The sequence below is a fragment of the Orbicella faveolata genome, unplaced genomic scaffold (genome assembly GCF_042242905.1).
Source record: "Orbicella faveolata isolate gen_17 unplaced genomic scaffold, um_ofav_v1 contig_13, whole genome shotgun sequence".
Classification (NCBI taxonomy): domain Eukaryota; kingdom Metazoa; phylum Cnidaria; class Anthozoa; order Scleractinia; family Merulinidae; genus Orbicella; species Orbicella faveolata.
In genome coordinates this window covers 27,337,460-27,361,106 of record NW_028301540.1, presented here as the reverse complement: position 1 = coordinate 27,361,106, position 23,647 = coordinate 27,337,460, and the positions used below count along the sequence as shown (strand labels likewise).

The 23,647-nt window shown below is 45.9% G+C and overlaps 1 protein-coding gene across 1 annotated transcript in view; it reads left to right on the top strand.

Moving 5' to 3' along the window:
• The first annotated feature begins 1,649 nt into the window (after positions 1 to 1,649).
• Positions 1,650 to 23,647, top strand: part of LOC110067499 (uncharacterized) — a 28,173-nt gene continuing 6,175 nt past the window's right edge. Inside the window, exons 1-2 of the mRNA XM_089285263.1 lie at positions 1,650 to 1,931; positions 21,559 to 22,288. Coding sequence (XP_089141389.1) covers positions 21,583 to 22,288 — 706 coding nt within the window. The 5' untranslated portion in view covers positions 1,650 to 1,931; positions 21,559 to 21,582. The remainder of the gene's footprint in view (positions 1,932 to 21,558; positions 22,289 to 23,647) is intronic.

Sequence of the window (23,647 nt, the reverse complement as noted above, 5' to 3'; positions counted from 1 at the left end):
CAAGCAGCCTCCTACCTTTAAAAGGTGGCTTCTGACTAAGCTTGTTCGGTCAAGATGGGTGGATATTTATTAAGTACTTTTTATTACATCACCTTTTTTATGATATCATTATTGGCACAGAATGTTCGAAATGATCAGGAAATGCCCCAGTTTGACTCCAGATATGTTAAAGAGATCGACAGTAAACCGAGACGCTCATTTTTTTTGCCTCTTAGGGTCATCCTGTCATGTTGCATGGAAATATATATCTTGATTTATGAAAACAGTGTTAAAGAAATCGCGCCCTGCTGAAGTCTTCTCTTTCCAAAGTAGACGATATCAAAAATAAAGGAATGTTAGTCTTTTTTCCTCCGCTCTTATCTTCCATTTCTTCCTCTTCTACTTTTTTTGTCCCATAGCTTGGAGTGATTTTAAAGCCTTTAGGAGTCGTGAAATCAAAGTGCATTCCATATGGGTGATTTTGGTGCAAAGTATTGTCACAGTTTTCATAAATCCAGTAATCTGATATAGCATAAGAAACATAACATCATAATAACTTTATTAATGTGTCGAGATTGTTTAGCCGAGGGATAACCCTCTACTAATAGAGGACACCTACCTAAAAAGAAATTATAAAACCTAAGAATAATTTAAAAACTAGTTTACTTGCAAGTTGCAAAACCTAATAATAATTTAAAACATTTGTCTATTTACAAGTTTCGTAAAAATAAAAGCATTTAGAAAAAAAACCCTAATTAATTAATTATCGCATAGATCGCAGTTACGGCATCGTTCATTTAGTAAAGATTCCAGTTTTATCTGATTGATTGCTTTCGTCTCTTTTGTCTCCAATGTTGCTAAGTTATGTGAGCGTGGCAATGTCAAAGTGCCCGTGAGTGCCCGTGAGTGCTCGTGAGTGCTCGTGAGTGCTCGTGAGTGCTCCTGCATTTGGGGTAATGAGAATCGGAAACTATCCAGATGTTTCGACATTTCAAAAAAGCTTTGCCGAACGAAATCCCTCGTGGAATGCTATGAAAGAAATATGAACATCCTTGCGCTCTCTGACTGGTCCACCGCTTGATCTTTATTTAAGTTTTGGGGGGGGGATAAAGGGTGAAGGTGGGGACTGTTTAACGGAAGGGTGACGTGACAGAACTTTTAAATCAGAACCATACAAAGCCCAGAACAGGCTCTCTATCGTTAACTGAACATTACAAATCTCTGAGCGTGCCCCAACAACATAAAATACCAAATGAGTTTTTAGTTACAGCCTTCTTTAAAACGTGTCAGAGTTAAGTCTAAATCTGAGCCCTCGCCTTGTGTAAAATCATTGCTTGTATGTGCGATCTTCGCGGCAACTTCAAAGATTTGTTTTGCTTGCGTGACCGTATTTGTGAGAAAAGTAAATACAGTTTCCTGTGTACTTTTCGCAGGAACAGAGGTTGTAAGGTCGGCAGCTTGCCAAGAGGCAGCGTCTACATCGCTGACAAACTTACCTACTTACCCAGGGGAGGGGCTGGGAAAGATTCACTAATTGAAACTTAGAGAAGGTGATCTTTCTTCTTTGCTTTCTTTTTCATTCCATTTTCTGGAGACAAATACGTTTTCCTCGCTCACTTTTCCCACAGTTCTCAAGAACATATCGTGAACTGTGGAATAAAAACAGTAGTTAGTCGAGCACACCACCCCAGAAGGGAATCCTTTATTCATCTGCCGATATCAGGTCAAGCCTCTTCTGTTCTAAGAAGTCTCGTGATCGGTGGAGCTACTACACACCTCTAGCCGCATAAAAACCCAACTTAAATTGCTCTACCAGTGAACGCAGTCCACTGTAGTGATAAATTTCGATAAAGCGTCGCCTTTAAGCGTGCATATCCGCCTACCGGGATAAAGTTCCTGTCTTGGTGTTCATCACGGATTTCAGTTCATAGGATTTTACCCAAGATCCACAGGTTTGTTTGTTTGATTGATTTTGTAGTCATGTTTTCAAGTCACATATCCATAAAGCAGTATCTAATTGTTAACAATCCATTTCTGATCGGTGGCCTGAACTTCATTAGAAACGAAACCAAACGGCCGAAACGACGAAAACCAAACGAAATCAACGAAACAAGAGAACAGTTATCACAATTGAAAGCTGAGGCCTGGTCCGAAACGCCGCTCCACTCATGTGCCGAACCAGACTTGATTTAGTTCGACTTCAGAGCGACTTTGTAGCGACGGCTGGTTCAGACGGCGTACTTGCGTCGAACTTAATTCGGGAAGCCGGAGGTAACAATTTTCGACAAGAAAATATGCGTTCTCAATTCAAAAACTCTGTCCAAATAGACAAGCTGTGACTAGCATTTCGCTGTTATAGCAATATTTAGGGAAGCAAATTCAAACTCAAGGTTCAGTGTTTGTATTTAGACAGGTTTTCTCCCTGTTAATTCGACTTGTTAAAGGGAAATCTCATGAGGTAGCTCTTATCACGAAGAAAACGTAAAAAATGAATTTGCGCTAAAGAAACTCGCTTATACAGTCCCTTTTCTCATAAATCGACAGCATTTTGTTGTCTTTATTTTTAGCGACGACTTTGAGCTTCTTGCAGGACTGGTCACGCCACTCAATTTTGAGCCAATCACGAATCCCGTTATATGAAAAATACATTACAGTAATTTATGCATTAGGTTCGACACATAAGGAGAACGCCGTATGAATCAGCTGCCGCTCCAACGTCGCATAGTGCGACAGACTCTGCCGAATTTAATGTTGTTTGCCGCACCAAACCTAACCTGCCGAACCAAACTGATTCAAACGCCGCTCTACTGCCGTACTTAACTCATCAGTTAGGTTCAGCGCATGAATGGAACGGCGTTTGGAACGGGCCTAACCCTTAGGCTCTGACAGGAGGCTATTCAACCGGAGTCCATTAAGAAGACTGTATACCTGATCATACCTTCAGTCCTGCACTCGGGTTGGTTTGAAGACTAACCAAAACGTCTCAAAATAACATGTCTACGTTAGCTCTTATTGACAGTGGCTTCTCTAATCACGGTTTCGTTGATTCATTTCGCTCGTTTCGGCTGTTTCGTTTCGGTCGGTCGGTGGTTTCGTTTAATTGTCTCGGGTTTTGTACATACAGTCGTCATGGGCATCTGAATAAAAAAGAAGTCAGTAGTTTCTGGAGACGGAGCCCGCGTTACGCTCAAGTCGAGTCAACTCAGTCGATTTAAGTTCGATTCAACGTTAATTTTGTTCTTCTCTTTAACCATGTTGTAATTCTATTTTATTTGACCTTTTCAAGTTTTGGTTCTTATGTTCCTAGCGTGGCAGATCTGAGTAGTCGGATTGATATCAGTTCATCCACATTTTTTTCCAGAGCGGCCTGCCGGATCGGTTTAGGATGTAGAGGAATCTCACTTGACCGTTTTTTTCAGAATAGATTCACGGTTCACACAGGAGTACCCGACGGAGCCGCTCGACAGAAAACCCGCTCGACAGCCTGCAATTACGCTGGCTGGGAAATATTAGCATTAGATCATTTACTGGCTGGGATTTTCTTTCAGCGTCTGGCTTGCTAAAAACTTGTTTAAAACACTGTCCCTAGCTGGAAAAAACGTGACTTGTTTGTTTTTTTCTGGCTGTGACTTTTTCGAAAAAGCAATCAATCCCGTCCTGGGACGTAAAAAACGCGAGACGATAAACCGCAAGCGGTCGTACTTACTCCCAGCGCCACGCGCTGCAAAACAAGATGCAAATCAACGAGCGCGTGATGCCATGCCCGAAAATGATGGCTCCATTGTCATATTGTTGCGGTTTATCTTTTTCATCAACCAGTAAAAATTGTGTAACACCAGCAGCTGTCATTTTCAATGACGTAATAACACTAGTATCTCGAATGGCCGAATCCGTTGAAAACGTTCTTTTCAACACGGCCGATCTCCAGGATCTCCGCTCGTTTGTCGTTCCAAAGGCCTGAAGAAGCCGTCACTTCAGAAAACCGCTACTGGCGCTATTATGCTGCAAGCAGTCAGCAGTTATAAAGAAACAGTGGAAAGCAACTTAAAGGTTGGTAAATTCATTCCTATAATTCTCTTGCTTGCACACGGGACAGTGATGGCACATTGTACTGGAATCAGTGACACTGTTCGCTGTCTGTTTTGCATTGATTCTTTCATTTATAGACAACTAAATTTAAAAAGGTATCGGCGGCATAAGAACCTAGACTCTAAGGTGTTCACTTACATTCCTATTTTGCAGTCATTCTGAGTTATTTCGAGTGCTCCGCTGGTGAAGGAAAGAAACGAGATCTGCCAAATCTGAGATCTGCTGTGAAAGGGACTCGGCGCAGACAAACAAAGTAGCTGGATAAAGGGTAGGCCTAATGTTCTGTTTATATGCGCCAGTCGTCTGCATCGGTGGTCAACTTTTCTCTCTTGATGCTACAGTAATCAAGTAAAGTGATCTAGTTGTACCATACACTCCTCGTTTCGCTCATAGCATTTTTGGGTTGCTATAAATTTGCAAATTTGCTTAATCGACAATTTCCCGAAAGTTGCCGGAAGACGAAGGACAATGGTTTGCCCTCTTTTTCAGTCTCATTGGGTACATTAAATGCCTTAATCGTGGTTCAGTACTAGCATAACAAGTTAATGTTTGTCCTCTGGAAAACAAGGGACTGTCGCGCGTTGCTCACCGGAAATGGTAGTCGGGTGAATTCATTCCACACTGTTCGCTGTCTCTTTGAGAGAAATGCTTTTATTTTGCGACCCTAAACTTATTAATGTATCGGCGATTCAAGATTGCCGGGAGTTAATTTACATTTGCCTTCATTCTGAGTCATTTCAAAGGCTGGAGAGAAAAAAGAAAAGAGACTAAGGGAAGGCATCTGCCCGGTCTAAGTTCCGCTGAGAAAAGGGACAAAGCAGCTGGATAAAGGGTAGGCATATTTGTTTATATGCGCTAGCTCGGACTGCATTGTTGGTCATACAACTATCCTCTGTGATGCTAAGATAAAGGGATCATTGTATCATACAATCAACGCCTCGATCATAGCACTTTTGTTTTGCTTTAAATCAGTGCAACTTTGCGTGATGGAGTTTTCCGAAAGTTGCCGGACGACGAGGGTCAATTGTTTGCCCTCTTTTTCAGTCTTATTGGGTACACTGAATGCAAGTGACTATCGCGCGTTGCTCACCAGAAACTGTAGTTAAATCATGCGATGTATTTTATTGGCATAATAAGTAAAATGTTAAAATTGTCTATGTTATTAAAATCTTTGTCAGTTTAAAGAACTCAAGATTTTACCTTAATTCTTAAACTTTCCTTCAGTTTGTAGTTCAGAAGGAAACAAGTTTCGTCTTTCTGTGCGGCTTTCTTTGAGCCAAAATATATCATTTGTCGCCTTTGGTTGTGTTTCACAAGGCTAGCTGGTCGGACCTGTAGGTTCTGCGTGTAATCATGTAATAATTGAATTTCCGTACCAGGAACCGGAGGATCTTTCGAAGCCTAAAGAAGACAGAAATCAGCGAAGGATTACAGAACTCGCGATCGTTTGTCATTTTGAAAACACTGTTTTAGAATTGTGAAAAGCAAACTACTAAGCAAGCGTCCGGAAAATATTGCCAAAGTACAATTTGACACGCATAACGCGCGATGTGTTTGATTGCGCCAAACAAGTGAATTTCCGGAAATAAACGCGATTCAAAACAGCTTTCATTTGAACTCGTCGTTGACCTACCAGTTGAGGCAATGGTTTCATTCTGCACGCTAGTGCCGTGAATCAACTGGAGTCGTGTAATGAATGATCTATCGATGAACTGTATATCGAAGTGGACACTTCTGCCAGTTTAAAATTCTTTGACCAAAGAGCGCACGTCTGGATAATAATTTTGCCAGATTATTTGGCAGACATCTGTCGCCCGTGGTATTGGGCGGGCGTAAAGGCGAAAACCCCTATTTTTTTTTTTCGCAATGTTCACTCGCTTAACACAAGGCCAACGGGGCGAATTCCTTTGGGGTGATCCAGGTCAGGATTTATGATCCGAGATCACACTGATCATGTTCAAAACGAGAAGCCGCAAATGACCTTTGGAACGTCAGGAGATAAGTTGACCCATGAGAAACTTGACAGAGCCTTAAGACATGACCGCAAACAAAAGCGGTTGTATTCCTAATTAGGCGCTTTGACAAGGTCTGTGCACCCAGTACGTGCACAGGTTCCACACAAAATTGCAAAAGTCATTTCAGTTCGTCGACTAGTAGAATGGGTGATTGGGGGTATAGATCACGTTTCACGGAAAATAAAAAGGCCTTTTCACAATTTACGAAAACTGATATAATATTGGTATTTTACGCTTCACGGAAAATAAAAAAAAGAACGTTTTGGAAAATCACGGCTCACGACTACTAAGACAAAGCCAGTCGCTTCAGTTATGAGCAACTAAAGATTCCTTTTCCTCCGAATCATACCGACTTCTGTCGTGAGTCTTTTGCGGTGATCGCCTTACGAACTACTAACGATTGCTTTTGCTGCGAATCCTTGCGGCTTCTGTCGTGAGTCTTTTGCGGTGATCGCCTTACGAACAACAGTTACTAACGATTGCTTTTGCTGCGAATCCTTGCGGCTTCTGTCGTGAGTCTTTTGCGGTGATCGCCTTACGAACTACTAACGATTGCTTTTGCTGCGAATCCTTGCGGCTTCTGTCGTGAGTCTTTTGCGGTGATCGCTTTACGAACGACTAACGATTGCTTTTGCTGCGAATCCTTGCGGCTTCTGGCGTGAGTCTTTTGCGGTGATCGCCTGACGAACAACAGTTACTAACGATTCCTTTTGCTCCGAATCCTTCCGGCTTCTGTCGTGAGTCTTTTGCGGTGATCGCCTTACGAACTACTAACGATTGCTTTTGCTGCGAATCCTTGCGGCTTCTGTCGTGAGTCTTTTGCGGTGATCGCTTTACGAACGACTAACGATTGCTTTTGCTGCGAATCCTTGCGGCTTCTGTCGTGAGTCTTTTGCGGTGATCACCTGACGAACAACCAACGCTTGGTTTTGCTGCGAATCCTTGCGGCTTCTGTCCTGAGTCTTTTCCGGTGATCGCCTGACGAACAACCAACGCTTGCTTTTGCTGCCAATCCTTGCGGCTTCTGTCGTGAGTCTTTTGCGGTGATCGCCTTACGAACTACTAAAGATTGCTTTTGCTGCGAATCCTTGCGGCTTCTGTCGTGAGTCTTTAGCCGTGATCGCTTTCCGAACGACTAACGATTGCTTTTGCTGCGAATCCTTGCCGCTTCTGTCGTGAGTCTTTTGCGGTGATCGCCTTACGAACAACAGTTACTAACGATTGCTTTTGCTGCGAATCCTTGCGGCTTCTGTCCTGAGTCTTTTCCGGTGATCGCCTGACGAACAACCAACGCTTGCTTTTGCTGCCAATCCTTGCGGCTTCTGTCGTGAGTCTTTTGCGGTGATCGCCTTACGAACTACTAAAGATTGCTTTTGCTGCGAATCCTTGCGGCTTCTGTCGTGAGTCTTTAGCCGTGATCGCTTTCCGAACGACTAACGATTGCTTTTGCTGCGAATCCTTGCCGCTTCTGTCGTGAGTCTTTTGCGGTGATCGCCTTACGAACAACAGTTACTAACGATTGCTTTTGCTGCGAATCCTTGCGGCTTCTGTCGTGAGTCTTTTGCGGTGATCGCCTTACGAACTACTAACGATTGCTTTTGCTGCGAATCCTTGCGGCTTCTGTCGTGAGTCTTTTGCGGTGATCGCCTGACGAACAACCAACGCTTGCTTTTGCTGCGAATCCTTGCGGCTTCTGTCGTGAGTCTTTTGCGGTGATCGCCTTACGAACAACCAACGCTTGCTTTTGCTGCGAATCCTTGCGGCTGCTGTCGTGAGTCTTTTGCGGTGATCGCCTGACCAACAACCAACGCTTGCTTTTGCTGCGAATCCTTACAGCTTCTGTCGTGAATCTTTTGCGGTGATTGCCTTACGAACAACCAACGCTTGCTTTTGCTGCGAATCCTTGTGGCTTCTGTCGTGAGTCTTTTGCGGTGATCGCCTTTCGAACAACCAACGCTTGCTTTTGCTGCGAATCCTTGCGGCTTCTGTCGTGAGTCTTTTACGGTGATCGCCCGACGAACAACAGTTACTAACGATTGCTTTTGCTGCGAATCCTTGCGGCTTCTGTCGTGAGTCTATTGCGGTGATCGCCTTACGAACTACTAACGATTGCTTTTCCTGCGAATCCTTGCGGCTTCTGTCGTGAGTCTTTTGCGGTGATCGCCTGACGAACGACTAACGATTGCTTTTGCTGCGAATCCTTGCGGCTTCTGTCGTGAGTCTTTTGCGGTGATCGCCTGACGAACAACCAACACTAGCTTTTGCTGCGAATTCTTGCGGTTTCTGTCGTGAGTCTTTTGCGGTGTTTGCCTTACGAACTACTAACGATTGCTTTCGCTGCGAATCCTTGCGGCTTCTGTCGTGAGTCTTTTGCGGTGATTGCCTTACGAACAACAGTTACTAACGATTGCTTTTGCTGCGAATCCTTCCGGCTTCTGTCGTGAGTCTTTTGCCGTGATCGCCTTACGAACTACTAACGATTGCTTTTGCTGCGAATCCTTGCGGCTTCTGTCCTGAGTCTGTTTCGGTGATCGCCTGACGAACAACCAACGCTTGCTTTTGCTGCGAATCCTTGCGGCTTCTGTCGTGAGTCTTTTGCGGTGATCGCCTGACGAACAACCAACGCTTGCTTTTGCTGCGAATCCTTGCGGCTTCTGTCGTGAGTCTTTTGCGGTGATTGCCTTACGAACAACAGTTACTAACGATTGCTTTTGCTGCGAATCCTTGCGGCTTCTGTCGTGAGTCTTTTGCCGTGATCGCCTTACGAACTACTAACGATTGCTTTTGCTGCGAATCCTTGCGGCTTCTGTCGTGAGTCTGTTTCGGTGATCGCCTGACGAACAACCAACGCTTGCTTTTGCTGCGAATCCTTGCGGCTTCTGTCGTGAGTCTTTTGCGGTGATCGCCTGACGAACAACCAACGCTTGCTTTTGCTGCGAATCCTTGCGGCTTCTGTCGTGAGTCTTTTGCGGTGATCGCCTGAGGAACAACCAACGCTTGCTTTTGCTGCGAATCCTTGCGTCTTCTGTCGTGAGTCTTTTGCGGTGATCGCCTTACGAACAACAGTTACTAACGATTGCTTTTGCTGCGAATCCTTGCGGCTTCTGTCGTGAGTCTTTTGCGGTTATCGCCTTACGAACTACTAACGATTGCTTTTGCTGCGAATCCTTGCGGCTTCTGTCGTGAGTCTTTTGCGGTGATCGCTTTACGAACGACTAACGATTGCTTTTGCTGCGAATCCTTGCGGCTTCTGTCGTGAGTCTTTTGCGGTGTTCGCTTTACGAACTACTAACGATTGCTTTTGCTGCGAATCCTTGCCGCTTCTGTCGTGAGTCTTTTGCGCTGATCGCCTGACGAACAACCAACGCTTGGTTTTGCTGAGAATCCTTGCGGCTTCTGTCGTGAGTCTTTTGCGGAGATCGCCTTACGAACTACTAACGATTGCTTTTGCTGCGAATCCTTGCGGCTTCTGTCGTGAGTCTTTTGCGGTGATCACCTGACGAACAACCAACGCTTGCTTTTGCTGCGAATCCTTGCGGCTTCTGTCGTGAGTCTTTTGCGGTGATCGCCTGACGAACAGCCAACGCTTGCTTTTGCTGCGAATCCTTGCGGCTTCTGTCGTGAGTCTTTTGCGGTGATCGCCTGAGGAACAACCAACGCTTGCTTTTGCTGCGAACCCTTGCGGCTTCTGTCGTGAGTCTTTTGCGGTGATCGCCTTTCGAACAACAGTTACTAACGATTGCTTTTGCTGCGAATCCTTGCGGCTTCTGTCGTGAGTCTTTTGCGGTGATCGCTTTACGAACGACTAACGATTGCTTTTGCTACGAATCCTTGCGGCTTCTGTCGTGAGTCTTTTGCGGTGTTCGCTTTACGAACTACTAACGATTGCTTTTGCTGCGAATCCTTGCGGCTTCTGTCCTGAGTCTTTTGCGGTGATCGCCTGACGAACAACCAACGCTTGCTTTTGCTGCAAATCCTTGCGGCCTCTGTCGTGAGTCTTTTGCGGTGATCGCCTGACGAACCACCAACGCTTGCTTTTGCTGCGAATCCTTGCGGCTTCTGTCGTGAGTCTTTTCCGGTGATCGCCTTACGAACTACGAACGCTTGCTTTTGCTGCGAATCCTTGCGGCTTCTGTCGTGAGTCTTTTGCGGTGATCGCCTGACGAACAACCAACGCTTGCTTTTGCTGCGAATCCTTGCGGCTTCTGTCGTGAGTCTTTTGCGGTGTTCGCCTTACGAACTACTAACGCTTGCTTTTGCTGCGAATCCTTGCGGCTTCTGTCGTGAGTCTTTTGCGGTGATCGCCTTACGAACTACTAACGATATCTTTTGCTGCGAATCCTTGCGGCATCTGTCGTGAGTCTTTTGCGGTGATCGCTTTACGAACGACTAACGATTGCTTTTGCTGCGAATCCTTGCGGCTTCTGTCGTGAGTCTTTTGCGGTGTTCGCCTTACGAACTACTAACGCTTGCTTTTGCTGCGAATCCTTGCGGCTTCTGTCGTGAGTCTTTTGCGGTGATCGCCTTACGAACTACTAACGATATCTTTTGCTGCGAATCCTTGCGGCTTCTGTCGTGAGTCTTTTGCGGTGATCGCTTTACGAACGACTAACGATCGCTTTTGCTGCGAATCCTTGCGGCTTCTGTCGTGAGTCTTTTGCGGTGATCGCCTTACGAACTACTAACGATTGCTTTTGCTGCGAATCATTGCGGCTTCTGTCGTGAGTCTTTTGCTGTGATCGCCTGACGAACAACCAACGCTTGCTTTTGCTGCGAATCCTTGCGGCTTCTGTCGTGAGTCTTTAGCGGTGATCGCCTTACGAACAACCAACGCTTGCTTTTGCTGCGAATCCTTGCGGCTTCTGTCGTGAGTCTTTCGCGGTTTTCGCCTTACGAACTACTAACGATATCTTTTGCTGCGAATCCTCTCCGCTTCTGTCCTGAGTCTTTTGCGGTGATCGCCTGACGAACAACCAACGCTTGCTTTTGCTGCGAATCCTTGCGGCTTCTGTCGTGAGTCTTTTGCGGTGATTGCCTTACGAACAACAGTTACTAACGATTGCTTTTGCTGCGAATCCTTGCGGCTTCTGTCGTGAGTCTTTTGCCGTGATCGCCTTACGAACTACTAACGATTACTTTTGCTGCGAATCCTTGCGGCTTCTGTCCTGAGTCTGTTTCGGTGATCGCCTGACGAACAACCAACGCTTGCTTTTGCTGCGAATCCTTGCGGCTTCTGTCGTGAGTCTTTTGCGGTGATCGCCTTACGAACAACCAACGCTTGCTTTTGCTGCGAATCCTTGCGGCTTCTGTCGTGAGTCTTTTGCGGTGATCGCCTGAGGAACAACCAACGCTTGCTTTTGCTGCGAATCCTTGCGTCTTCTGTCGTGAGTCTTTTGCGGTGATCGCCTTACGAACAACAGTTACTAACGATTGCTTTTGCTGCGAATCCTTGCGGCTTCTGTCGTGAGTCTTTTGCGGTTATCGCCTTACGAACTACTAACGATTGCTTTTGCTGCGAATCCTTGCGGCTTCTGTCGTGAGTCTTTTGCGGTGATCGCTTTACGAACGACTAACGATTGCTTTTGCTGCGAATCCTTGCGGCTTCTGTCGTGAGTCTTTTGCGGTGTTCGCTTTACGAACTACTAACGATTGCTTTTGCTGCGAATCCTTGCCGCTTCTGTCGTGAGTCTTTTGCGCTGATCGCCTGACGAACAACCAACGCTTGGTTTTGCTGAGAATCCTTGCGGCTTCTGTCGTGAGTCTTTTGCGGAGATCGCCTTACGAACTACTAACGATTGCTTTTGCTGCGAATCCTTGCGGCTTCTGTCGTGAGTCTTTTGCGGTGATCACCTGACGAACAACCAACGCTTGCTTTTGCTGCGAATCCTTGCGGCTTCTGTCGTGAGTCTTTTGCGGTGATCGCCTGACGAACAGCCAACGCTTGCTTTTGCTGCGAATCCTTGCGGCTTCTGTCGTGAGTCTTTTGCGGTGATCGCCTGAGGAACAACCAACGCTTGCTTTTGCTGCGAACCCTTGCGGCTTCTGTCGTGAGTCTTTTGCGGTGATCGCCTTTCGAACAACAGTTACTAACGATTGCTTTTGCTGCGAATCCTTGCGGCTTCTGTCGTGAGTCTTTTGCGGTGATCGCTTTACGAACGACTAACGATTGCTTTTGCTACGAATCCTTGCGGCTTCTGTCGTGAGTCTTTTGCGGTGTTCGCTTTACGAACTACTAACGATTGCTTTTGCTGCGAATCCTTGCGGCTTCTGTCCTGAGTCTTTTGCGGTGATCGCCTGACGAACAACCAACGCTTGCTTTTGCTGCAAATCCTTGCGGCTTCTGTCGTGAGTCTTTTGCGGTGATCGCCTGACGAACCACCAACGCTTGCTTTTGCTGCGAATCCTTGCGGCTTCTGTCGTGAGTCTTTTCCGGTGATCGCCTTACGAACTACGAACGCTTGCTTTTGCTGCGAATCCTTGCGGCTTCTGTCGTGAGTCTTTTGCGGTGATCGCCTGACGAACAACCAACGCTTGCTTTTGCTGCGAATCCTTGCGGCTTCTGTCGTGAGTCTTTTGCGGTGTTCGCCTTACGAACTACTAACGCTTGCTTTTGCTGCGAATCCTTGCGGCTTCTGTCGTGAGTCTTTTGCGGTGATCGCCTTACGAACTACTAACGATATCTTTTGCTGCGAATCCTTGCGGCATCTGTCGTGAGTCTTTTGCGGTGATCGCTTTACGAACGACTAACGATTGCTTTTGCTGCGAATCCTTGCGGCTTCTGTCGTGAGTCTTTTGCGGTGTTCGCCTTACGAGCTACTAACGCTTGCTTTTGCTGCGAATCCTTGCGGCTTCTGTCGTGAGTCTTTTGCGGTGATCGCCTTACGAACTACTAACGATATCTTTTGCTGCGAATCCTTGCGGCTTCTGTCGTGAGTCTTTTGCGGTGATCGCTTTACGAACGACTAACGATCGCTTTTGCTGCGAATCCTTGCGGCTTCTGTCGTGAGTCTTTTGCGGTGATCGCCTTACGAACTACTAACGATTGCTTTTGCTGCGAATCATTGCGGCTTCTGTCGTGAGTCTTTTGCTGTGATCGCCTGACGAACAACCAACGCTTGCTTTTGCTGCGAATCCTTGCGGCTTCTGTCGTGAGTCTTTAGCGGTGATCGCCTTACGAACAACCAACGCTTGCTTTTGCTGCGAATCCTTGCGGCTTCTGTCGTGAGTCTGTCGCGGTTTTCGCCTTACGAACTACTAACGATATCTTTTGCTGCGAATCCTCTCCGCTTCTGTCCTGAGTCTTTTGCGGTGATCGCCTGACGAACAACCACCGCTTGCTTTTGCTGCGAATCCTTGCAGCTTCTATCGTGAGTCTTTTGCGGTGATCGCCTTAAGAACAACCAACGCTTGCTTTTGCTGCGAATCCTTGCGGCTTCTGTCGTGAGTCTTTTGCGGTGTTCGCCTTACGAACTACTAACGCTTGCTTTTGCTGCGAATCCTTGCGGCTTCTGTCGTGAGTCTTTTGCGGTGATCGCCTTACGAACTACTAACGATATCTTTTGCTGCGAATCCTTGCGGCATCTGTCGTGAGTCTTTTGCGGTGATCGCTTTACGAACGACTAACGATTGCTTTTGCTGCGAATCCTTGCGGCTTCTGTCGTGAGTCTTTTGCGGTGATCGCCTGACGAACAACCAACGCTTGCTTTTGCTGCGAATCCTTGCGGCTTCTGTCGTGAGTCTTTTGCGGTGATCGCCTTACGAACTACTAACGATTGCTTTTGCTGCGAATCCTTCCCGCTTCTGTCGTGAGTCTTTTGCGGTGATCGCCTGATGAACAACCACCGCTTGCTTTTGCTGCGAATCCTTGCAGCTTCTGTCGTGAGTCTTTTGCGGTGATCGCCTTACGAACAACCAACGCTTGCTTTTGCTGCGAATCCTTGCGGCTTCTCTCGTGAGTCTTTTGCGGTGATCGCCTGACGAACAACCAACGCTTGCTTTTGCTGCGAATCCTTGCGGCTTCTTTCGTGAGTCTTTTGCGGTGATCGCCTGACGAACAACCAACGCTTGCTTTCGCTGCGAATCCTTGCGGCTTCTGTCGTGAGTCTTTTGCGGTGATCGCCTTACGAACTACTAACGATTGCTTTTGCTGCGAATCATTGCGGCTTCTGTCGTGAGTCTTTTGCGGTGATCGCCTGACGAACAACCAACGCTTGCTTTTGCTGCGAATCCTTGCGGCTTCTGTCGTGAGTCTTTTGCGGTTATCGCCTTACGAACAACCAACGCTTGCTTTTGCTGAGAATCCTTGCGGCTTCTGTCGTGAGTCTTTAGCGGTGATCGCCTTACGAACAACCAACGCTTGCTTTTGCTGCGAATCCTTGCGGCTTCTGTCGTGAGTCTTTCGCGGTTTTCGCCTTACGAACTACTAACGATATCTTTTGCTGCGAATCCTCTCCGCTTCTGTCCTGAGTCTTTTGCGGTGATCGCCTGACGAACAACCAACGCTTGCTTTTGCTGCGAATCCTTGCGGCTTCTGTCGTGAGTCTTTTGCGGTGATCGCCTTACGAAGTACTAACGATATCTTTTGCTGCGAATCCTTGCGGCTTCTGTCGTGAGTCTTTTGCGGTGATCGCTTTACGAACGACTAACGATTGCTTTTGCTGCGAATCCTTGCGGCTTCTGTCGTGAGTCTTTTGCGGTGATCGCCTGACGAACAACCAACGCTTCCTTTTGCTGCGAATCCTTGCGGCTTCTGTCGTGAGTCTTTAGCGGTGATCGCCTTACAAACTACTAACGATTACTTTTCCTGCGAATCCTTGCGGCTTCTGTCATGAGTCTTTTGCGGTGATCGCCTCACGAACAACCAACGCTTGCTTTTGCTGCGAATCCTTGCGGCTTCTGTCGTGAGTCTTTTGCGGTGATCGCCTTACGAACAACCAACGCTTGCTTTTGCTGCGAATCCTTGCGGCTTCTGTCGTGAGTCTTTTGCGGTGATCGCCTGACGAACAACCAACGCTTGCTTTTGCTGCGAATCCTTGCGGCTTCTGTCGTGAGTCTTTTGCGGTGATCGCCTTACGAACTACTAACGATTGCTTTTGCTGCGAATCATTGCGGCTTCTGTCGTGAGTCTTTTGCGGTGATCGCCTGACGAACAAGCAACGCTTGCTTTTGCTGCGAATCCTTGCGGCTTCTGTCGTGAGTCTTTTGCGGTGATCGCCTGACGAACAACCAACGCTTGCTTTTGCTGCGAATCCTTGCGGCTTCTGTCGTGAGTCTTTTGCGGTGATCGCCTTCCGAACTACTAACGATTGCTTTTGCTGCGAATCCTTGCGGCTTCTGTCGTGAGTCTTTTGCGGTGATCGCCTGACGAACACCCAACGCTTGCTTTTGCTGCGAATCCTAGCCGCTTCTGTCGTGAGTCTTTTGCGGTGATCGCCTTACGAACTACGAACGATTGCTTTTGCTGCGAATCCTTGCCGCTTCTCTCGTGAGTCTTTTGCGGTGATCGCCTGACGAACAACCAACGCTTGCTTTTGCTGCGAATGCTTGCCGCTTCTGTCGTGAGTCTTTTGCGGTGATCGCCTGACGAACAACCAACGCTTGCTTTTGCTGCAAAATCCTTGCAGCTTCTGTCGTGAGTCTTTTGCGGTGATCGCCTTAACAACAACCAACGCTTGGTTTTGCTGCGAATCCTTGCGGCTTCTGTCGTGAGTCTTTAGCGGTGATCGCTTTACGAACTACTAACGATTGCTTTTGCTGCGAATCCTTGCGGCTTCTGTCGTGAGTCTTTTGCGGTGATCGCCTGACGAACAACCAACGCTTGCTTTTGCTGCGAATCCTTGCGGCTTCTGTCGTGAGTCTTTTGCGGTGTTCGCCTTACGAACTACTAACGATTGCTTTTGCTGCGAATCCTTGCGGCTTCTGTCGTGAGTCTTTAGCGGTGATCGCCTTACGAACTACTAACGATTACTTTTGCTGCGAATCCTTGCGGCTTCTGTCGTGAGTCTTTTGCGGTGATCGCCTGACGAACAACCAACGCTTGCTTTTGCTGCGAATCCTTGCGGCTTCTGTCGTGAGTCTTTAGCGGTGATCGCCTTACGAACTACTAACGATTACTTTTGCTGCGAATCCTTGCGGCTTCTGTCGTGAGTCTTTTGCGGTGATCGCCTGACGAACAACCAACGCTTGCTTTTGCTGCGAATCCTTGCGGCTTCTGTCGTGAGTCTTTTGCGGTGATCGCCTTCCGAACTACTAACGATTGCTTTTGCTGCGAATCCTTGCGGCTTCTGTCGTGAGTCTTTTGCGGTGATCGCCTGACGAACACCCAACGCTTGCTTTTGCTGCGAATCCTAGCCGCTTCTGTCGTGAGTCTTTTGCGGTGATCGCCTTACGAACTACGAACGATCGCTTTTGCTGCGAATCCTTGCGGCTTCTGTCGTGAGTCTTTTGCGGTGATCGCCTTACGAACTACTAACGATTGCTTTTGCTGCGAATCCTTGCGGCTTCTGTCGTGAGTCTTTTGCGGTGATCGCCTTACGAACTACTAACGCTTGCTTTTGCTGCGAATCCTTGCGGCTTCTGTCGTGAGTCTTTTGCGGTGATCGCCTGACGAACAACCAACGCTTGCTTTTGCTGGGAATCCTTGCAGCTTCTGTCGTGAGTCTTTTGGGGTGATCGCCTGACGAAGAACCAACGCTTGCTTTTGCTGCGAATCCTTGCGGCTTCTGTCGTGAGTCTTTTGCGGTGATCGCCTGACGAACACCCAACGCTTGCTTTTGCTGCGAATCCTTGCGGCTTCTGTCGTGAGTCTTTTGCGGTGATCGCCTGACGAACAACCAACGCTTGCTTTTGCTGCGAATCCTTGCGGCTCCTGTCGTGAGTCTTTTGCGATGGTCGCCTGACGAAGAACCAACGCTTGCTTTTGCTGCGAATCCTTGCGGCTTCTGTCGTGAGTCTTTTGCGGTGATCGCCTGACGAACAACAGTTACTAACGATTGCTTTTGCTGCGAATCCTTGCGGCTTCTGTCGTGAGTCTTTTGCGGTGATCGCCTTATGAACTACTAACGATTGCTTTTGCTGCGAATCCTTGCGGCTTCTTTCGTGAGTCTTTATCGGTGATCCCTTTACGAACGACTAACGATTTCTTTTGCTGCGAATCCTTGCGGCTTCTGTCGTGAGTCTTTTGCGGTGATCGCCTGAGGAACCACCAACGCTTGCTTTTGCTGCGAATCCTTGCGGCTTCTGTCGTGAGTCTTTTGCGGTGTTCGCCTTACGAACTACTAACGATTGCTTTTGCTGCGAATCCTTGCGGCTTCTGTCGTGAGTCTTTTGCGGTGATCGCCTGACGAACAACCAACGCTTGCTTTGGCTGCGAATCCTTGCGGCTTCTGTCGTGAGTCTTTTGCGGTTTTCGCCTTACGAACTACTAACGATTGCTTTTGCTGCGAATCCTTGCCGCTTCTGTCCTGAGTCTTTTGCGGTGATCGCCTGACGAACAACCAACGCTTGCTTTTGCTGCGAATCCTTGCGGCTTCTGTCGTGAGTCTTTTGCGGTGATCGCCTTACGAACTACTAACGATATCTTTTGCTGCGAATCCTTGCGGCTTCTTTCGTGAGTCTTTTGCGGTGATCGCTTTACGAACGACTAACGATTGTTTTTGCTGCGAATCCTTGCGGTTTCTGTCGTGAGTCTTTTGCGGTGATCGCCTGACGAACAACCAACGCTTGCTTTTGCTGCGAATCCTTGCGGCTTCTGTCGTGAGTCTTTTGCGGTGTTCGCCTTACGAACTACTAACGCTTGCTTTTGCTGCGAATCCTTGCCGCTTCTGTCGTGAGTCTTTTGCGGTGATCGCCTGATGAACAACCACCGCTTGCTTTTGCTGCGAATCCTTGCGGCTTCTGTCGTGAGTCTTTTGCGGTGATCGCCTTACGAACAACCAACGCTTGCTTTTGCTGCGAATCCTTGCGGCTTCTGTCGTGAGTCTTTTCCGGTGATCGCCTGACGAACAAGTAACAATTGCTTTTGCTGCGAATCCTTGCGGCTTCTGTCATGAGTCTTTTGCGGTGATCGCCTTACGAACTACTAACGATTGCTTTTGCTGGGAATGCTTGCGGCTTCTGTCGTGAGTCTTTTGCGGTGATCGCTTTACGAACAACCAACGCTTGCTTTTGCTGCGAATCCTTGCGGCTTCTGTCATGAGTCTTTTGCGGTGATCGCCTTACGAACTACGAACGATTGCTTTTGCTGCGAATCCGGGCGGCTTCTGTCGTGAGTCCTTTGCGCCGATCACCAGATGAACGAGTAACGCTTGCTTTTGCTGCGAATGCTTGCGGTTTCTGTCGTGAGTGTTTTGCGGTGATCACCTTACGAACAACTTGCGATTACTTTTGCTGCAAATCCTTCCGGCTTCTGTATTGAATCTTTTGCGGGGATTTGCTATTTCGCCAAGGAAATGTTTTACTGATAAAGGTAGCTGACATCTGTTTGTTTCGTAGGTTCATTTGATTAAAAAAATGACAGACACTTGGTAGCCAAAGCCTAGTGAGGGCTTTGTAATCTTGTTTTGCTTTTACTTCATGAGCTAAACAGTTTTTTAGTTCTTTGCATGGAGGTTCGTTGACTTTTTGGAACAATAACTCTGGGAAATGAAATGAATGTGAAAGTTTGTCGTATGTAAGCGTTTGAAACAACTGATAGGTTGCTTGTTGTACTTGTAATAACAACAATAGATCTTCATTAACTGAATATCTAGATTACGTCTGTTAACCGAATGGACATTGTTTATACTTCACTCTTCTTTTGGAAGGAATTCACGATTTATTTTCAGAGTGAAGCTTGGATCCCTCAAGGATAATCAGAACACTGTAAGCACCTTTTATCTTTCCCTCTCTTGGTTTACTGTTGTATGGTAAGTGTAATCTTTTGAGTGTTACGAAACCTTTCCAGTGAAAAGTAAAAATGAAACCATTAACGTATTTTTTTGCGTTCAGGGTACGCAATACTAAATCCGTTGTTATATAAATAGTTTTAAGGAAATGTACCTTGCTATGGTATGTTGAAATTACTCGCTCGCTGGCTGGCAAAAAATGGTATACTCGAACATGCTGGCAAACTTTTGGCAAACTTTTTTTATGCTGGCTAGCTAGGTGACAAATTTAAAGCATGCTGGCTCGTTGACGACCTCAACGTCGAGCGCTGGCTGGGAGTCCGATAACTTCAAAATCATGCTTGCTGGCGGTGAAGAGCGGGTATTTTTTTCCCAGGAAAGTTAAATATTAAACAAGATTGACGTAGCGACACTCGCGTAATGTTAAGCACACTGTATGGTGGATTTTCTTCGAAACTGTCGTTGGGTACTCCTGTTCACATGCAATGCAATGCAAATCCTAGCAATGCGCGTGAGCATAGTCTCTGCTAACTATGGCGTGAGCAAACTAAGCGTCAAGCGATCGTGTTACGCGTCTGTTGAAATCTTATCCGCAAGACGATCCGACCAGTGAAAGTCGCCCGAATTCCGACGATTCCAGAAAGCTAAATTTTCTGGACGTATTTCTCCACTGGAACAAATCAAAAGGCCCTTTTAGCCTGCCTTATTCACTTGTTTTAGAGTGCAGAGAAATCCACTGCTTAAAGGCATCACTCTAAAAGGTGTCACGCCAAAAGACATCATGCCAAAAGCCATAACGCTTTTAGGCATCACGCTAAAAGGCATCTCGAGGAAAAGCATCACGCAAAAGCGTATCATGCGAAAAGTCATTACGTTTAAAAAGGCTTCACGCTAAAATTCATCACGCTTTAATAAGGCATCCCACGAAATGGTATCACGCTTTAAGGCATCACGCGAAAAGGCATCGCGCAGAAAGGCGTCACGTGAAAAGGTACCCCGCTTAATAGCATCACGCGAAAAGGCATCAGGCAAGAAGAAATTTTAACGCTTCTGCTTGTATCTTTACACGTGCTCTTCCTCTTGCACCAGAATAAAGGAAAGGTGTAGCTGCAGTAGTGAATTCATGTTCAAGAGGTTCTTGTACTATTGCCAAAGTCCTACAAAGAACGCACAGGCCTTGTCTACCATCTTGGAAAATACTCGTCGATCTCAAAAGGACCTCATGCATATGTTTTAAACGGAAAGAAACGCAATCGTATTTCGAGTCTATTGCTCACTTGCTGTATTAACTCTCTCAAGGCATGCCTCAGATACTGAATAAAGACCTCGCGAGGGGACAAATTAAAGACGGAATGTCTCGCTCAAAAACCATTTTGAGAAAGCTATTATCTCACAAGAAACGAGTGAGAAGAGTAAGTCCCGACCTCAATAGAATTTTTGTAACGGTGCCTTTCTGCGTGATGCCTTTTAGCGTAATGTCTTTAAGCCTGATGCCTTTTCACATGATGCCTTTCTGCGTGATGCCTTTTCGCGTAATGCCTTTTCGCGTGACGTTTTTCAGCGTAATGCCTTTTAGCTTTTGATATCATAATCTCTCGGTTTCGGGTGATTGGATCACTTGCTCACATTAATGCAAGTAGTTGTACGCTAGTAGCGTGACACTCGTACTATACCTCATGCTTTAAATAAATTGTAAAGGAGCAGAATACAAGCGTTACACTTCTGGTATCACTACGATTTAATTCGATTTGGCCTGATGCCCTCACAGGTGGCCCAAGCTCAGTATGTGAGCTTCAAAATATCGATATACAGTGTTAGAGTTCAACTCTAATTTTAAAATATATGGAGCGTAGTTAATAATTAGTCATGACCTTTGTTGTAAGAGATTGTATGAGAAATACTGCTGTCGCTTTAAATTGCATGTAATTACGCGATAAAATTTTCCTTTAAACTCATCTTAGTTGTCTTCTTGACCTTTCTTATGATTTTACATTGAAAAAGCTTTTTAGCGGTGGGTTAAGACCGTTTGTGAGTAGGTTGGTTTTCCACCCTAAGAAGCGAAATCCCTCTCTGGCCGAACCAAGTTCACTTTCGGCGGCGAAAAAACTACCCATTAGTTGTTGGTTTTTAATCCGCTTATTGCGATCTTTAGATTTGTCCGTGTGACTAAAACCCGTCGCTTCAACGTTTCAGCCTGTTATTTGTTCCCAAAAAAAATTATATCGCGAGCGAGTTGTGCTCGTGGGCTCAGTCACAAAATCAATAGCACAAACTGCCGTCAATTCAACGTTGTATGCCTGTCTTTTATAACAAAAGTGATTGTAACCCGCGAGTTTTCTGAACCGCCATTCACAGTAATCTTACATTAAGCGGCAAAGAATTGTTACACAGGAATTTCTTAAACAAGAGTGTAACGATAGCCAACGTATACCTCGTGTCCACGTGACTTTGGTGATGTGGACACGAGGCAAAAACTAGTCAAGAAAGGCCATTCTTGAAATACCAGTTCCTCCTTTACATTGACAGTATAAACATTGATTTTTAAATCAACAGTACTGAGAAATAAATTATCTCTTTCATTCTTTACCTAGATTGATCAATAACAGATTACTCTCATGGAAAGCACAACACAAGCAACTTCATCCACCAAAGAGACGACCAACTACGCACGCTTGTGTCGTCTTCTGATTGATGTTGGTAACCAGGCCCTCAGGGACACACTTGATGCCATTCACGCGCCAGCAAATCTTCACGCAGTTTTGGCGGCAAATAAACCCACTTTACAGGGTCTCAGATCGAGAAGAATTATCAATGCCACGCAATGGGGCAAGCTCTTTCCTGTCATTCATTTGGCAGTGTCCTCGAGAGATTTTGACATCACTCTTTTGATGGTTCTGCTGCGAAATTTGTGCGGTTTGCCATCTCCAATAACCGGATGGGACACACTTCCCGCTGCAACGGACATGACTCGTGAGGCGGATATTGCTCGTATTAAGTACTGTAGAAACACCGTGTACGCGCATGCCGAACAAGCTTCGGTTGATGACACAACGTTTAACGCGTACTGGCAAGACATCCGGGACACTCTGGTGAGACTGGGAGGTGATAGGTACAGGGCACCTATTGACAATCTGGAAACTGAGTGCATGGACCCTGAAATTGAAGATCACTACAAACAACTTCTCAGTGAATGGAAAAAGGACGAGGACAGCATTAAAGATGAGCTAAAAGAGATCGGAACCGAGATCAGAGATGTCAAGAAAATACTTCATGATTTAACAGCAGCAACTGTGACTAACAGAGAGGAATCAAATGATGGAGGTGAGTTGAGTGGGGCCCCCCATTAATGTAAGCTATGTATGTAGTTATACCATGCCAAAGAAAATACAGCTAATCAGAATACAAGAAAGCCGTTGTATATTCGACGATATAACACTTGACCTTCCCATCGTGCGCCGCGCGTATTTCCCATTGATTTTGCTGGCCACTGAATTTTCTATGGCGTGGTATAAAATAGTTATGCAACACTTTCTCATGATATACCATAGAATGTCCAACTTGACAATTGTTTTTCTTGGTATACACACTAATTTTCAAGGAGTTAAAGCAGTTAAAATAACTCCTAAAGTAGAGTTTAATTAACTTCCCCTAGTGGAGTTAATTAGGGGGAAATCACATAATTCCAAAAGAAAGTTATTTTAACTCAAAATTTGACTTATTTAGTAGTCGTAGAGTTAATTTAACTCTGCTTAATAGAGTTATTTTTTGGAGTCAATTTAACTCTAATTGAGAGCTAAATATAACTCCTGCTAGGAGTAAATTTCAAGAAGGAGTAATTTCAACTCTCTGTAGTGACTTAATATAACTCGCTTTTGGAGATATCTGATAGGGAGTATTTTAACTCTCGCTGGACACGAATGAGAGGAATTCATAAAAAGTAAAAAGGGTGCTTCGTTATTCAAGTAAATTGGGGCCGATTTCGTCTTGAAATTTATATTTCTATAACTGAGTGGTGCCACTCTTACAGGTTTTTATTTTGTGAGATCTTAAATTGGTACATCTTGCGGGTGGCGGAAATTTTCCCAGATCTTGAAGGATGTGTACCATGATGAGTGACTACAATCTTAAGGAACTTTAGATTACCAATGTAAAAAGTTACTTTTGCTTTGTGTCTTTATTGTCGTCCAAAAACATAGCGATATCTTTTTTATACATATCTCTTACTAACCGAGTTCGAGGTCCGTATACAAGAGCGAGTATTTGCCCCCTTCGATTTATTGCCCAACCGAGAAGGGTGCGGGCCATAAATCGAAGAGGAAAAAAACTAGGATCCGTAACTTACAGTACGGACACAGAAAACAAGGTTAATAAGATATTATTATATCTCTCAGCTTCTGATGGGTTCGGAAACGGGGAGCGACTTCTAACGACATTCACGGGGAACGACTTCTAACGAACAAATAAATAAGCGCCTCGTCCCTAGTAAGCACTTTTTCTTCAATAAACATCCTCCTGTAAGCTACCAAAAGTAAATTAATTCCTCGGATCCCAAATTGAATTATTATAGTATGTTTGTGTAATGTAAGCTAAGCTTAATCGAGCTAGAAAATAACTTGGGAACCAAAATACGATAATAGTGGTGGTAATCAGCAATAGACGAGGCATACAACTTTGGCCCAA